Source organism: Nyctereutes procyonoides, unplaced genomic scaffold (genome assembly GCF_905146905.1).
Source record: "Nyctereutes procyonoides isolate TBG_1078 unplaced genomic scaffold, NYPRO_anot_genome, whole genome shotgun sequence".
NCBI lineage: Eukaryota > Metazoa > Chordata > Mammalia > Carnivora > Canidae > Nyctereutes > Nyctereutes procyonoides.
In genome coordinates this window covers 20,745,769-20,762,915 of record NW_026575034.1, presented here as the reverse complement: position 1 = coordinate 20,762,915, position 17,147 = coordinate 20,745,769, and the positions used below count along the sequence as shown (strand labels likewise).

Sequence of the window (17,147 nt, the reverse complement as noted above, 5' to 3'; positions counted from 1 at the left end):
CCGGTGCCCGAGTGGAGCCGGAAGTAGCCGTCCCCGCCGGCTGCCAGGCGATAGGACACGCGCGCGGCCTCGCCGAGGTCCGGGTCCCGCGCTACCACGTGCAGCGCCACGGGCCCGGGCGGCTGATCCTCGGGGATGCGCACACGGGACGGCGAGGCGAAGACCGGGGCGTTGTCATTCTCGTCCGTGACAAAGACGCGCGCCGAGACGCGCGCGGCGCGGCGGCGGCTGGCGTTGGCGGGCCGGTCGGCGGCTTCCACGAGCAGCAGCAGGGCGGGCGTGGTCTCCCGGTCCAGGCCTCGCGGTGCGCTGAGCGCCCCGGTGCGCGCGTCCAAGCGGAGCGCGGGCACGGGCGGCTCCTGGCGCAGCAGGCGGTAGCGCACGTCGCTGTTGGGGCCCGGGCCGTCGGCGTCCGACGCGCGGAAGGTGTACAGCGCCGCGCCCGGATCCGGGTTCTCCGGCAGCGCCAGCGCCAGCGGGTCGCGCGCGAAGGCCGGCGCGTGCTCGTTCTCGTCCTGCACGCGCACCTGCACGCGCAGCAGCCGCGCGCCCGCGCCCCCCGGGCCCTCGGCGCGCACAGTGAGCGCGCGCCACGCCGGGCCCGCCTCGAAGTCCAGGGGCCGCGCCAGGTACAAGCGCCCCGAGGACGCGTCCAGCGCGAAGGTGCCCTCCGGGTCGGCGCCGCCCACCAGCGTGTAGGTGAGGGCGCCCACCCCCGCCGGCTCTGGCGACGGCGACGGCGATGGCGACGCCACCGAGCCCAGCAGGGAGCCGGGCTGCAGCCCCTCCGCCGCTGTCACCGTCAGCACGACGGGCACCGGGGCCGCTGGGTCTGGCTCTGAGGGATCCGGGGCGGGCTCGGCCGAGCGGACGGAGGGAAGCACCTGTTGTGGACCGAGGAGGAAGGACAGAATCAGGAGGACCGGGTAAAAGGGGTCTGGGCTGGCCCGCTGGGTAGCTGAAAGGGTAGTGAGAGCTGCCCGGCTGGAGGGCACGAGGCCTCCGTGAAAGTGTAGCTCTTGGAGGGGCCCACAGCGGTGGCCTAGGAGAAGTGGGTAGATTAATAAGCAAGGGCAGCCGTACCTGCACCAGCAGCTGGAGACTGGAGCTCCGAGGGGGGCTGCCTTGGTCATGAGCACTCAAAGTGAGCACATAGTGTGGCCGCTCCGCTCGGACCAAGGGTGCCGCGGTGAGCAGCTCCCCGGAGTGAGGGTGGAGAGAGAAGAGCTCTGAGCCAGGACCTGGGGACAGGCAGAGGAAGAGGGGTTGAGGGCATGTGTCCCAGAGAGGGCAGGTCATGCTGTCACTCACCAACCCCCTTCTCTCCACACCACCCCCCCCCATACCAGTTAGCGTGTACAGGATAGTGCCGTTCTCCCCCTCATCTGGATCCTTGGCCTGCAGAGTCGTCACCAGTGTTCCTGGAGGCACTCGATCTGGTACCTGGTAGGGACATGCAAGTCACCTACAGCTGTGTCCCTCCTGTTCTTGAGACATCTCAGGGTCAAGTTCCCCTCACCACCACCACCCTTTTTTTGCTCTCACACCTGTTCCAAGGGTCAATCTCACTTACATCTACAGCTCTATGGGGAGATCCCTATTGCCTCTCACACTTTTTCAGGACAGGGTCCTGCCACTTCACATACCTGTACAGGGAGGCCCCCGCCAGCAGCCCCGGAAGCTTGCAGGAAGCTGGGGCTGTTGTCGTTGAGGTCGAGTACTGCGATGTGCACAGTGCCTGTGGTACTACGGGGTGGGCTCCCCCCATCCTGAACCTGCACCAGGAGTTGGTAGCTGCTCTGCCGCTCTCGGTCCAGGGTTTGGAGTGTGGTCATTTCTCCTGGGAGTGCAGGATAGGGATCATGTGTGGGGCAGCTAGGGTTTAGGTATGAGGAGCTGGGGTTTAGGGAATGTGGGAGGGAATGCCAGGGTGAAAGTCCAGGCTCAGTCCTGGTCCTCAAGGCTGGGGTCTGGGGATTCTATCTGGGTATTCACCAGTCTGAGGATGAGGCTATGAGGTCTCAGATTTCAGGCCCCAGTGCTCACCAGTCTGGGGGTGGATGCGGAAGGCCTTGCTGTCTTCTGACAGTGGTCGCAGGCTGTAGGTCAGACGTCCATTGGGTCCTGAGTCTCGGTCAGTGGCAAAGACCCGGCCCACGCTGGTCCCTGGGGGCTGGTTCTCAGCCACAGCCAGGAAGGTGGGCTCCTCAGACAAGCGGGGACTGTGGTCATTCTGGTTGAGGATGCTGACCCTCACAGTGGCTGTGCCTGTCTGCTGCCCCAACTCAGCTTTGGATCCAGACACTGCCATTACCTTCAGGGTGTACAGCTCCTGGGCCTCGCGGTCCAGTGCGGCCCGCACCCATAGCCAACCAGTCTGTGGTTCCAGGCCAAAGGGGCTGCTTGGCCCATCTGCTGCAAGATGGTAGGTGATGGGGCCCCCGTCTGGTGCCTGAGCTCGCACTTGCAGGACTTGAGTTCCAGGGGTGGTGCCCGAGGGCAGGTCCACACGGTAGGTAGGGCTGTCAAAGTGAGGAGCCAGCCCACGGGTCCCCAAGTCCTGTACCACCACCCGCAGTCGAAAGTGGCTGGTACGGGGTGGGGAGCCTCCATCCCGGGCCTCCAGCTCCAGCTCATGGGCTGGTCCCCCTGGGGGCCCCAGAGGTCCCATAAGCCGTACATGGCCTGTAGTGGGGTCCACGGTGAAGGCCCCGCCACCTCCAGCAAGCAGGGTAAAGGTGACTCGACTGTTAATGCCTGCATCAGGGTCCAGAGCCCGAAGTGTATAAATGGGGGTCCCTGGGGCAGTGTTTGGTGGCAGCAACACTGTGTCTTCAGGTGCAGGGAAGGCAGGGGAGTTGTCATTCACATCATCCAGCAGCACACGCACCCGAGCTACAGCAAAAGCCGGGGGCACTCCGCTGCCTGCCCGCACCTCCAGCTCCAGCACTGGTCCCAGAAGCTCCCGGTCCAGGGGGCGAAGTGTTTGTAATAGCCCTGAGGCCCCATCTAAGGAGAAGAGTCCTCGGGGATCCCCACCTGATAGGGCAAGGGTCACAGACCCCAAGCGACCTAGGGAGATGAGAGAGCAGTCAAGAAAGAGATGGGGGCACCTACTGGGTTGGGGGTCTGTTTTCTGACAGTCCACGGAGGGCTAAGCACTGTCCACACCCATATCTGTCAAACTATTAGGGGAAGGGGCAGGTGTTGGCAGAGGATGCTGGGTGGCACTAGGGTGATAATTTATGTGCCTGGGGATGAACAGAGTGCCTGTACTGTGCCTACAGAGGTGTTGGGGATTGGAACCTGCATGTTTTGTACTGGGGCTACCTATGGTGTGATACTCTAGGGTACTTTGAGAGGGTTACGTTGGGGTATCTGGGTAGAGCACCAAATGGGGATAAACGATACCTGGTGGATTGCGTGCCTGGACTATGCCCACACTGGTGCCTGGTGCCACATCCTCTGGTACAGAGAAAACATACTGGAGTTGCTCAAATACAGGTGGCACAGGGGTTCCAGGCACAATGCTGACATTGACTCGGGCACTGGGCTCTGCCTGCAGGCCACCTCCATCCTGAGCCCCAATCTCCAGCTGCACCACAGAGTTGGCCCGTCTGGCCAAGGGCCAGGCCACTGTCAACAGCCCTGGGAGAAAGGATAAAAGCACAGATATATAAGGAGACAGCACGGAGGTAGAAAGGTTATGGAAAGGGAGGCGGGGGGTGTCTTTCATTTCAGTAGGTGGGAAGAGGCAAGCCCTGGGAATGGGAGGATCCTCACCTGAGTGCTCATCCAAGGCAAAGAGTGGGGGGTTATTGCCAGCCAGGATGTGGTAGGAGAGTCGCCCATGGGGCCCTTGATCAGGGTCATGGGCTCGCACCCTCAGCACAGCTGTGCCTGGTGTACTCTGGGCACTCAGACTGGCAGCATACTCCCATGGATAAAACTGAGGTGGGTTGTCATTCTCGTCTGACACAAACACCTTCACGTATACCATGGACTTGAGGCCTCCCTAGGAAGACAGGCAGCCATAAGTCAGGTGGGCCATGTCTGGCTCTGGTGAGCACCTGATCCCAACACCCCAACCGGCCCACGGTCTCCCCACTCACCCCATCCACAGCTGTCACTGTGAAGTCGAAGCTTGAGGGTCCCTGATCTCGGTCCAGGGTCCGGGTCGTACACACATCACCAGTGTGGGCATCAATGCGGAACGGGGGAGACCCTGGGGCCCCAAGTCCGGCGCCCAAGGAATAGGAGAGGAGGCCAAATGGACCACTGTCTGCATCTGTGGCTGTCACCTGGGGAGAGGCTGGGGTGAGTGATGCCCCATCGTTTTGACCAGAAGAGCCAGAGCTAAGTGGCAATTAGAAGGAGCAGGCCCTGGGCCACCTGGGTGCCAGAGTCTCTGGATGGTGGAGGACACACAGAGGGGACCAGTAGGACGTGGGCCAAAACCCAATCATAGGTCAGACCTCACCACCTGCTTTAGGTTCCTGTGAGCATCTGGTCACAACATTTTTGTCAGTTGGTCAATACATAACCTTGTTTTATGTACGTTTCTGTTTAAAGATACCTTATGTAACATGTATTATCGATTCATTAACGTTGAATGCACAGCTGATGGCACTATAAATCATATCTGAATGAAGCTTATCTAACACATACATTGTCTTTAGAAGGCACATCACAGCCATCTTGGGTTTAGGAACACTAGGCAGTGCTTCAGCACCACACTTGGAGACCATTTTAAAGGAGCAAAATCACCAAACAAAAGGGACAAAAATGCAAAAAATGTGGCACTAAATAGACCGCGAAAAGGACCCTTGTTTACAGCATGAGCCGAAGTATGAAAGAGAGCGTTGCCTGGAATGTGCACATCAGTCCACTTAAACTTTTCATCATTCTGCACATGTTCAGGAATGATTGCAAAAGCTCCAGGAGTATTGATTTGGGGAGGGGGGGGCAGTTACACTATATTTTCGAGAGTCGGCAAACTTACAAATACAGAATCTGCATATGGTAACTACCTGCACTTACAGAGGAGAGTGACTGCAAATTCAGGTGGGCTGCAAGGAGTTAGTAACCACCACCAGATCTCATAAGATAACCAATGAAATTACTGGGACTGATGTTCTAGCCCCACTTTTTCCTGAGTTTGGCCATTCCAGAGAGGGATCTGATTGATATCAGGATCTAATCACTGGAGTGATCCGGGTCTGTTCTATGGATTTATAGATGTGGCTCATGCACCTGTAGCATCCCTTGCCTCTCAAGCCAACCTCACTGGAAGTGACAGAGAGAGAATGGCAGGTTTACAGGATGTCAAGGTCATGAAGTCCAGGGGGTTCCTCGAAACTAGAGGTAGAGGAAGGCTTTCCTGGTTAATTCGTGGGTATCCCCCAGATTGGTTCAGGAAAAGTTGAACTATTGGACACCAATGTCCAGAGCCTCTGAACATTACAGAGCCAGAACAGCAGGATACACCATTCTAAGAGCTTCTGAGCCTAGGACAGGGCCAGGTACACAGTAAGTACTCTATGTATATTTGTTAAATGAGTAAATGGACATTCTGATTGTCCTTACAACAAAAACTTCCTTCAAACTAAGTTTTATACCTTGGGTGCACATTGGACCTCCAACAGTGTGTTAGCTGGTATTGACTGCTGTAGACTGTGACAAAGTACTCTTTGTGGATACAAGGGTCCTAGGGTCATGACATGCTGTATGAGCAGCCTGGAGGGTTCCCTCTTCTTAGCCAGAAAATGTTCCTCAGAGAGAAGGCGAGCCAAGGACTTCTGCTTGTTGCCCAGGTCCTTGACAGAAGTGATTTGTGGCACTGTTTACCCTCCAGAGAGACACTAAGACCCTGTCATGGCTGAACCCTGGAAACAACTCCTGCTCCAACTCTGTACTATGGCTGTGGGCCCAGATGTCCCGGGAGACAAACATCCCCCTGCATCAATCCAGGCAGGCTGTGACACAGCTGCAGCGCCATCTCCAGAAGCTGTTAAAGACCTTTGCCCTCTGACTCGCGGCAGGAAGAAAAGCAATAAATAGTGGTCAGGGGAAGTTGTCAGGAAGTGACCCCAAAAGGCATAGGGGCCACTGCCTGGAAATGACCAAGGCAGAAGTGAAATTCCCAGCCTGTGCGGCTCCTGCTCAGAGGTTGCACTGCATATGCTCCGTCTCCCTTTCCAGCAGGCTCTCAGCCCTACTGCCCAGCCCAACATTGGTCAGCTTCCTCTCCTGCTCATCTGTCTCCTTTTGTCCCCATCCACCCCTAGTTCTCATCGAATGTGCTATTTCAAGGAGAAAATAAAGACCGTTATCTGTGAATTTTCTTAAGTTCCTACCAGACCACAAACTTAATGCATCCACCCCATCCTGACCTTCCCAGATGTCTCCTGCTTCTCCTCCTGTTACCTCCCCCTCTACAGATTCCTCTGCCTCCTCTTTCCCTGCCTGTTCTCACACACTGTTGCTCCTTGGAATCTCTCCTTGGCCCCTTTCACTCTATACAGTCCCTCAGGACCTTCTCTTCCATTTCCATGACTTTGACCATTATCTGCACTTTGACCTACACCACTCCTCTGAGCTCCAAACCTGTATATCCAGATGCCTGCTCAACATCTCCACTTGGATATCCCACAAGCACCTTAAATCCAACCTGTCCAAAACTAAACTCATGATCATTCCAATCCTTCTCTAATGACTCTTCCATCCACGTAGTTGCTCAAGCCAGAAATCTGTTCTTCCCTTTTCCTCTCCCGGTATATCAATCAACTAGGGACTAAGTAAATCCTCATTATCTTTCCTATTTGTCTATTCCTCTCCATCACCATTATCACTGTCTTGATTTAGGCCTGAGCCATGTCTCCCCTGGACTATTGTGATTCCCTTCTCACAGGTATCTGACCCTCCAATCTGTCCTCTACACCACGATTTCTGATCCTTGGCACGACAGACAATTTGGACCAGATAATTCTTTGCTGTGGTGCTGTTGTGTGCATTATAGGATGTTTGACAGCATCCCTGCCCTCCATGCACTAGATGCCAGTAGCATCCCACCAGTTGTGACAATCAGAAGTCTCTAGACGTTGCCTAATGTCTCATCCAGAGGGCAAAACACTCCCAGTTATGAATCACTGCTCTACGCTACCAAAAGCATCTTTTGAGAAAGCAAATATGATCATATTACTCTTCTACTCGAAAATCTTCCATGTTCTCTAAAGAAAAGTGCTCAAATGCTTTGGTTTGGCTTGATTCCTCACTGTGTGGCCTACCTGCACAGTCTCACCACCCACTCTCCCATCACACACCTTAAATTTCAGAGACACTGAGCCACTTGTAGGCCCCTAAACAAGTCAGGCTCTCTTACTGCTCTCTGAGTGTCACTTGTGCCTGGACCCCCTTCCCTACCCCAGTCTGGCCCCTCACAAACTCCTGCTCAGCCTGTAAGTCTCAGCCTAAAGGTCACCTCTTTGGGGATGCATTCATACTGCCTATAAGTACCTCACATAGTCCCCACCATGTAAGTTGTTTTTACTGCAGTACAATTATTTCTTTGCACAAAAATCTCCTCTGTAGACTATAAACTCCATGAAGCAGGGTGGGGGGGGGTGGGGGAGGATGACTCATTCATTACTGTATTCTTTGTTCCTAATACGATGACTAGCACATGGTAGATACTTGATAAATGTATACTGAATGAATCCAATATTAAGACTTCTTCTAACAGGTATGAACACCCAGTGGTCAATTTTACTTCTGCTTCCCTGTAGTTACTAAGAGTAAAAACTCCAGGAAACCTGGAGAATTATTCTCTTGCTTCATGTGCTAGTGAGGAAGAAAAGGTTTGGAAGTCATCACCCATTGGTCCTGGGCCAAGAGGGAGAGTAAACACAGTGGCGAGAGCTGGACAGCAGCAGGCAGGCAAATGCCCAGAGTGTAGCCAGAAAGCAAGGCGTCAGCTGGGCCCAGGCACTGCCTGAAGTCTAGACCAGAGGTCTAGATGCTCAGGGGTCTGGTGGACTTCTGAGATGTAGAGACATCAAGCACTAGTCTCCTCAGAGGCCTCCCTTCCTCCTGTTTTCTATCCTGCATCCCTACTCCATGATGCAGCCAAAGCAATCTTCCCAAATGACATATCAATTTTGCTTAGAGTCCCTCATTGGACCCCTATGATTTTTTTTAATTTTTTATTTATTTATGATAGTCACAGAGAGAGAAAGAGAGAGAGGCAGAGACACAGGCAGAGGGAGAAGCAGGCTCCATGCCGGGAGCCCGACGTGGGATTCGATCCCGGGTCTCCAGGATCGCGCCCTGGGCCAAAGGCAGGCGCCAAACCGCTGCGCCACCCAGGGATCCTGGACCCTTATGATTTTTAAGACAAAGTCAAATCCTGTAATCTGGTCTCTGTCTACTATTTTGTCTCATCTCTCTGCAATTCTTAGCAGCACAGTTGAGGCCAACCTGAACAATGCAGTCACCTGAATTCGCCTGAAAGTCACAGTTTTCTGCAGCTCTTTCTGGAGGCCTGGAATCCCCATCCATATACTCTATATAATCCATTTGGCAAAGTCTCCTTGGTTCTTCAAAGGTCCCCTCCTCTGAGCTTCCACAGTGCTTCATGTGCTATCTGATGTAGCACTACTTACTGGTGTGTCTCCCTGTCTAGACTGGGACCTGCCTGGGAACAAGACCATGTCCTTTCTTCATTCTCTGAGACCAGCACAGTGCCAAGCTTATGGTGGGTAAGTTAATTCTTGAATATATCACTTACCCACTGATCTAATCCATCCTTCACCCCTAAGGCAAGTTGCTTCCTAAAAAAACAATCTGTAGGAAGGAGGGAGGGATGAATAGGTAGAGCAAAGAAGATTTTTAGGATGGTGAACTGACTGTGTATAATACTGTAATGCATGTCATTACACATATCCATTATACATGGCCATATACATTATACCTTTGTCCAGACCTATACAATGTACGATATCAGGAGTGAGCCCTAATGTAAACTATTTTTTGGGATTTGTGGTAATTATGTGTCATTGTAGGTTCATTGGTTGTAACAAATGAACCCCTCTGGGAGGGATGCTGATAACAGGTAGGGTCGGAAGTAGATACATGAATTGGGACAAGGGGTATGTTGGGAAATCTTTATCCTCAACTCAATTTTGCTGTGAACCTAAAACTTTCAAAAACATAGCCTTTAGGGATCCCTGGGTGGCGCAGCGGTTTGGCGCCTGCCTTTGGCCCAGGGCGCGATCCTGGAGACCCGGGATCGAATCCCACATTGGGCTCCCGGTGCATGGAGCCTGCTTCTCCCTCTGCCTATGTCTCTGCCTCTCTCTCTCTCTGTGACTATCATAAAATTAAAAAAAAAAAATGAAACAATCTGATCATGCCCTTTTCTGGCTCAAAGAAGTTCAGTGACCTCCTCTGTCTTCCAAGGAAAGTCCTTGGAAGCTTGGTGTCCAAGGACTTCTGTAATCTGGCCTTGGCCTGTCTCTTCAGTTTCATGCCCCCTCTGTCTCCTTCAGGCCTGACTTGCAGGCCCTCTGTGGTTCCCAGAGTCTATCCAGGGGTCCCACCTCCTCCTCGGAAAGGCCTTTTTGCTCTGGACATTGGGATCTCACTAATAGTTCTTGTTATCTCTTATCCTTGTGCCATAGCCCAAATGTCTCATCGAGGCTCAGGTCCATGGAGGGATGGGGGTTTCTTCCAGCAGAGCCCAGCACTGGATGAGGGCCCCATAAATGCTGGCATCTCTCTTAGGGAGCAGGAGCCACATGGGTGTACAGAATCTCCATTTCCGCCTTTCAGAACAGCTTTGAGATTTTATAGAGTCTCTCTCACTTCTTGACATCACAGGACACTTTTCCCTCTAGATTCAGTCTTCCCTCAATTGCCTTACCTGATCCAGCTCTTACACCTTGCTTTCTTATCTTGTCATTAGCCCTCACCCTCTGCACAGACTTTGGAGCTCACAGGATAAGATCAAACCCTCTGACATAAGTCACCATAAACAAATACACTTGCAAGGCTTGGTTTCTATTCTGACTTAGAGTGACTCTTTAATTCACTCCTGCCCACAGCAGTATCCCACTGTGTGCAGGACTTACCCACCTGCAAGAAGCATGTTCCAGGCTGGGTGCCCTCAGGCAGTGAGGCATTGTAGAAAGTCCTCTGGAACTGGGGTTCATTATCATTCACATCTTGCAGGGCCACACTGACTGTGGCAGACGAGGCAAGAGGAGGCAAGCCCCCATCTGTGGCCACCACAATCAGCTGTGGCTGAGGTTCCAATTCATAGTCCAGCGAGGCAGCTGTGGTAATGATGCCTGAAGTGGGGTCGATGGAGAACCAGCGGGTGTGGGCACCGGGGGCCAGGCTATACGTGACCTGACCATTACTGCCCTGGTCAGGATCCCGGGCCATCACACGCACCACAAAGCTGCCAGGTAGTGCAACCTCAGGAAGGGGCTCAGGGCGGTAGAGCTGACGGTCAAAGGTAGGAGCATTGTCATTGACATCAGTGACATGCAACACAAAGGTAGCCTCAGCCCGCAGTGGGGGCGAGCCTGAGTCTGTGGCGGTAACCCGCAAGTTATAGGCATCCCGCTCCTCTCGATCCAGCTGCCGAGCCACGCACACCAGGTAGATGACACTGTCCTGAGTGCTTAAGGCAAAATGGCCCTCTCCACCCTCCAGAGAAACGTTGACATGAGCAAAATCACCATCATCTGGGTCTGACACAGAGATGCGAGCGACAAGCTGGCCAGGTGGGGCAGCCTCGGACACTCGCGGGGAGCCATCTGCACTCAGGAAGATGACAGTCATGGAAGGCTGATTGTCATTGGCATCCCGCACATTCACAGTCACAAAGGCTGACCCCAGCTCTGGGTGAGCCCCACCATCCCGCGCCTGCACCACCAGTTCATGGACCCGCCGTTGTTCAAAGTCCAGTGGCCGCTCCAGCCGCAGCAGTCCTGTGTGTGCATCAATGGAGAAGGGCCCATCACCCTCACTCTGCCTCCGGTTGATCTCATAAGTCACAGCCCCATTGGCACCAGCATCAGCATCAGATGCATACACCTGCAGGACTGGACTGCCAGGGGCCAGGCTCTCAGACACCACAGCGTGATAGCGACTCTGATTGAAAGCTGGGGCATGGTCATTGATGTCCAGTAGTGTCACATCCAGCAGGGCCTGGGCCCTCCGGGGGGTGAACCACCATCATAGGCCTCCAGTTGCAGCATGTAGTGTGAACGGTTCTCTCGATCCAGCTCTCCGGTAACTACCAGTTCTGGCACTGGGGCCCCATCTGGACCAGGACGTGTCTCGAGCCGGAAGGTCTCTCCAGCCCCATCACCAGATAGTGCATAGCCCTGGGTTCCTAGACGGCCAGCATCTGCATCACGAGCAGGCTCCAGTGGGTAGCGGGTGCCAAGAGCTGTATGCTCAGGTATCTGCAGGGCAGCCCGAGCCTGTGGGAAGGCTGGAGCATGGTCATTGATGTCAGCCACTCGCACAGTCACTTCTACGGTGGCACCGTCAGGAGTGACTGCAGTAAATCGGTAGCGATCTCGCCGCTCACGGTCCAAGACGCGGGCCGTACGGACCACTCCACTGTGTTCATCGATGGCCAGGTCTGTGCCCACCCCGCTGCCCTCTTGGGCGGAGATGAAATACATGGGAGGTGCTGCCGTGCCTGGTGGAAGCCCTGCGCTGATGTCACCAATCAGTGTGCCTGCCGGCTGTTCCTCATCAATCTGTAGGTCCAGGCTCCCAGCCTGGCCCCAGGCACCTGATACCCCGGTCCCCAGCAGCAACAGCAGCAGTGGCAGTAAGGCGAGGGGCCTGGAGCTCTGCATGCCAGTGCAGGAAGGCACAATGCCCGCCTCCTTCTGCATGACAAGGGCAGTCCAGTTATGACTTGGGCTCCAGCTCCGGGCCAGGCTCCCGGCCCAGCTTGAACTCAGGCTTCGGATCAGGTCCAGCTTGGGCCCTGGCTCCAGTTCAGCCTTCCTGACCTGGGACAAAAGCAGAAAGAAAAAGGTCATGATAGTGGTGGTGGAGGAGTGGAATCAATGGTCCAGGGAGACTAGGATCTAAGCCACAGCAAGACTCCGGCATCTTCAGCCCATCCCTAGGGCATTTGTGCTGCCGCTCACCCATCTTGGACCCAAGAAGCCCCTGCTTCAGAATTCCTCAGGACCCACTCCAGTCTTTCCCTGGCAGGTCCTCATCCCACCCCAGCCACCCCCTACTCCAGCAGATTGTTTTGTTCCTATTGTTCAAGTCTCAGTGCCATTGGAATCCCTTCTTTCATGTCTGGAGTTAAAAATATGGACAATCCTTTCTCATTTCTCTTCTCATTCAGGACCAGTATCTCAATAACCATGTGCTTTTGCTAACCTCACCTGAATCATCAACCTTCACCTTTAACTATCATCTTCTTGAGCTTTCTGTCAGCATTTAAATATGCTGAAAACTTTCCTAATTTATATATATAAATATATATGTATAATATAAAAAATTCATATATATTCCCTCAGCCCCACTTCCCTCTCCATTTAGAAAGAGATTGGTCACATCAGTGACTAAAGGAAACAGTCCTTGGCTTCAGGGGCTCACAGTTCAGGGATTAGACAAGTAATTACAAGTGTGATAAGGGCTGTAAGAGGTATAGGCAGCTCTGAGGGCACATGTATAGGAGCGGCTTGCCATAGTTAGGGAGTCAGGGAGAGCTTCTCAGAGGAGGTGACCTTCAAGTCAGTATCTACCTAATGAGTAGTTAGCTAGGCAATGGTGGGCAGAAAAGGGAGTTATAGAAAGCAGAGAACAGTCAGAAGAGGGAACAGACAGTGGGAAGGCTTAGAGTCTACAGTCAAGAAAGGGCTGAGAGTGTTTGGAAGTGAGTAGGGGGCAATGTGTGTGAGGTGTAGAGGTGTAAAATGCTAGGGGATGGGGGAATGAGGTGGGATGGGGACTCATAAGCCATATGGATGATTTGGATTTACTTTTAAGGGCAAATGGAAGCCACTGTGCCATGATATGACTTACATTTTATGCTGATCACTATAGATAACTGCTCTTTGGAAAACGAAAGACACGCACATGAGACAGTTATCTTAGAAAAGATCCTACTACAGACTTCTGAGTCCAGGTGATGGCAGTGCTTTGATGGTGACTTAGATGAGTGTTAGCAGTGAAACTGGTGAGAAGTGGATAGGTCTATAGAAGGCTTAGGAGATAGAACAGGCAGGGCTTGATGACTGCTTGAAAGCAGGAGATGAAGGATTATGAGAAGTCAAGGAAGATGGGCAGATTTCTGGCCTTAACCATCAACTAGAGAAAGGCATCCTTAACTAGCTAGAGAGGGAGACAGAAAGAAACCCAGAGAGGAGCAGTGCCTCTGAGATGAAGGGGAGCGAGAGTTTCAAAAGAGGCCTCGGGCCCCATATGAAGGTGTTGGTGACTGAGTGAAAGCAGAATCTGTGCGAAGTTGCCCACTCTGAGAGGTTGGTTCGTTTCCCCCAGTTTCTCACTTCTCACATCCGTGAGGCTTCCTCTCCTGTGACAGCGCTCTCACTAGGCTTCCAATTATCTCCATGCTCTACATCCAATCAACTTTTTTTTTAATCTTCCTCTTACTGGGTCATTCTGGAACACTGGATCGCTGATCATTGGCTTTTTGAAGCCCACTCCTCCTGGCTTCACATGGGGACACCCCACCTCTTGCTTCTACCTTACTTCTCTATCTGCCCCCCAATTTCCTATACAAGTTCTTCTTCCTCTGCCCATCCCTTAGAAATTGGTGCTCTGCAGGACTAAATCCTGAGCCATATCCTTTTCCACTCTCCTCCACATTCTGCCTGGGTGATCTTATCCATTCCTGTGCCTTCAATTCAGTTGCATCAATAATTTTTTTGTGTGCTATTTGCTGATGCCTTTCCAATCCAGGTCTGGAGAGCTCTGGAGACATGTGGCCAGCTATATACTGGACTTCCTTCACAACACATCCCTAACCTCCTGAAGTTGATTTTCTTCCTCCATTCTCTATCCCATGAGCAGCACCACCACTCAGAAGCTTTCCTTGTTTCCTTGATTTTCTTCAGTCTGATTTCCAGTTAGTCATCAAAACTTGACCAACACAATGAAACAGGTCTCAAATTGGTCCTTTCTTCTCTATTTGCACTGCTACTGTCCCAGTCTGAGCACTGTCATCTATCCTTTTGATTCCTACAGTAGCCCCTAACTGCTCCCCCTGCTTCCTGGCTTGGACCCTCTGACCTATCTTCACCTGACTAGAGCAATCCATATAGCTTTCCCGAAATCACTACTGAAGATAGGATTCTATGCATTCCCCACTACTAACAGCAAAAAACTGCTGCCCCGCTCCAGAAAAAAGTGCAGATACACATACACACAAACTGTGTCTGCAGTTTCTGGGGGGTTCATGGACAGTAGGGATAAAACTTTTGGCCTGAAAGATAAAGTACAGCTTCCTTACTATATGAAGCTACTTACTTACTTACTGATCTGAGCCCTGCTGCCTCTCTAGTGCACCTTTACTTTCTTCCACCACACCCTGCATCCCAACACTAAAGCCATCCCCATGTTCCTTCCCACTCCTTGTCCTATATGCACTCTCTTGTCCTGATATCTCCTTTAAACAGTCTTCCCAAGTGGCCATCTCCTACTCAAGCTTCAAGATTTGGTCCAAATGTCCTATCTTCTGTGGAATGTTCTGTGGCTTCTCTCTCCACCCACCTGCAGGAGCCCCTTGTACCCTCTGCTGGGCTCCCACTGCCATTGGTCACACTGACAGTAAACTGCACAGCAGCCCTGAATCGCAGGCTCCTCAAGGGCAGCGAGTTCAGAGTCTTAGCTGGTCTTTGTCCAACACAGTGTGAGCAGGCACTTGGTGCTGAATGCATGGTCAGAGCCTCATAATTCTACACCATCACACTCACATGCTGACACAGATAGAAATGTCTGTGAACTTGCCAACTCAAGACGATGGACACAGACAGTGTGAGCCTGTGCTCCTGATGCACTGTAGTCAGGCCCGTGGCTACAGAAGTGTGTCCTCCAGTTTGATATATGAGCTCTGCTACTTAGGACTTCCTGTCCTCCCAAGGGAGTTTCTGACCTCTCACTAACACTTCCAACCCCCATCTCTCCCACCTGTGTGAGGCAATAAAAAGAGCAGGGATTCTAGAGTTTCAGTTATTTTCCTAATCCATATGATTCTGTGAGAATTAGAGACAATGGAAGCAGAGAGCCCAGAGCTGAGCATCTGGTAGATGCTTCTTCAGCAGCTCCCAACACCATCTCTGATGAATCCCTTCATCCTGGCTTCAGAATTCTGGGGTTCTCTGTGTGCACTAAGGCCCCTGTCCTTGGAGACTGCAGTCTGAGGAGCTCATGGAACTGCCACATGGGATAGCAGGTCAGAGGAATTCAGAACAAGGAGGTCTGAGTGAACATAGCTCTGACTGGGGGGATGGGGGTAGAGGCTGAGTGTACAGGGATGGCCCAGGGGCCCAGGTCAGGGATCTAGGTCTAGAGACTGGTTAGGGGTCAAGGGTTAAGAGTCAGTCCTATTCATTTAGTCAATCAGTGAAGAGCAATCTATTATGGTTGGTGAGGAAAGAACTAATAGTGGGATCAACATATTTATTACTGTTATTATAGTTTTCTGTCTGCCCATCTAGAGACGGAATGTCAGCTATGTTGAGGGCCAGGATTGTATCTCATTCACCTTTGTGTGTAGCACAGAGCATGGCATGTGATCGATACATTTTCTGAATTAAAGGATGTATGAATGGTATGAGATAAAAGCTCAGATGAATGAACAGCCTTGAATAGGAGGGATTCAGGCCCAGACAGATGCCCCTTCTCCAACCTGTGTAGACCCTGCCCTCCTCAGCACACAGCCAATGCAAACTCCCCCTGTACAGTCTCACAGTGGGCACACAAAGGTACATGCTCACAAAGTCACAGATCCACACACAGCCAGATCCACAGGTGCACAGACTCACATGCAGACACTCAACACACTTATACCTATGTAGACAGGGGCTACTTTAACATATATGCTGCCAATACAGATACCTCTCCTTACAGAGAAGCATATTTTCATACACACAGATAGGGATATTCATTCCCATGGAACCTATCCCCCTCCCCCCCACACACACACATGCAGGCATACAGACACACATAGGCATGCTTTTTGCACACAGAAAGACAAATTTCTCACAGGCCTCACATGGACCGGCACATTCACATGATACTTGCTCCCCCTACCCCACACAAATACACAGGCATACTCACATACCCTCTCCCTCCCACATACACAGACAGATGCATTTTCATGTGTGCACAGACACACCGGCAGGCACGTGCACACACACTCACAGACCCACCCACACACAGGCATGCTCTCACACATGCTGCTGGGGCACTCGTGGTCAGCTCTGTGGCTGCAGCTGTGACCTTTAGGTCCCTGGGGCCTCTGTCTGGACTGTGCCTCACCACTTCCTGCTCCAGAGCTTCCAGTTCCAAACTCGCACTCCAGACTCTCTCCAGAGACCGTCTCATCCTCTCTCCAACTCTCCTCTCAGCACCATCTCCCCATCTGTCCAGTGCTTCTCACTGCCTCTTCCCCAGCACTTGCTCCCCCTCCCTGTTCCTGTCTTTTTCCCTGTCCAGGCCTATCCTGTCCCTTTCTCCAGATCTGGCTTTAGGTGTCCACCTGTCTCCTGCCCAGACCTATCTTCTTTCTGCCCCCAGATCAGTCACTTCTCTTCCACCCAGTTCTGCCTTGCTGCATGCCCTCACTGTCCCGGTCCTGTTGCTCTGTCCTCTGGTTCCATCCTGCTCTCCCCCTCTAGCCCCACATCTGGGCCTCTGGAACCACAGCTGGTTCTCATTAGGAGGGGGAGGGGCGAGGCTGTTCATTGGGGCCTGCAGTGTGATGTCAGTCCTCCCCCCACCACAGCCCCTGTGTCTACAGGACCCGGGAGCAGGGGGAACATGGGAGAGGAAAGAGAGGTGGGTTGGAGGGAGTGGTAGGGGGGCCATAAGGGAAGGGGGTGCTGCTCCAGGAGGAAGCAGGGGAGTGGCGGAGG

General features: G+C 52.8%; 1 protein-coding gene across 1 annotated transcript in view; it reads right to left on the bottom strand.

Annotated features, from left to right (window-relative positions):
* Nucleotides 1-17,147, bottom strand: part of DCHS1 (dachsous cadherin-related 1) — a 35,253-nt gene that overhangs the window by 9,382 nt on the left and 8,724 nt on the right. The window contains 10 exon segments of the mRNA XM_055317655.1: nucleotides 2-884; nucleotides 1,084-1,241; nucleotides 1,347-1,443; nucleotides 1,647-1,840; nucleotides 2,047-3,072; nucleotides 3,412-3,648; nucleotides 3,784-4,015; nucleotides 4,113-4,301; nucleotides 10,132-11,225; nucleotides 11,228-12,038. Coding sequence (XP_055173630.1) covers nucleotides 2-884; nucleotides 1,084-1,241; nucleotides 1,347-1,443; nucleotides 1,647-1,840; nucleotides 2,047-3,072; nucleotides 3,412-3,648; nucleotides 3,784-4,015; nucleotides 4,113-4,301; nucleotides 10,132-11,225; nucleotides 11,228-11,918 — 4,801 coding nt within the window. The 5' untranslated portion in view covers nucleotides 11,919-12,038.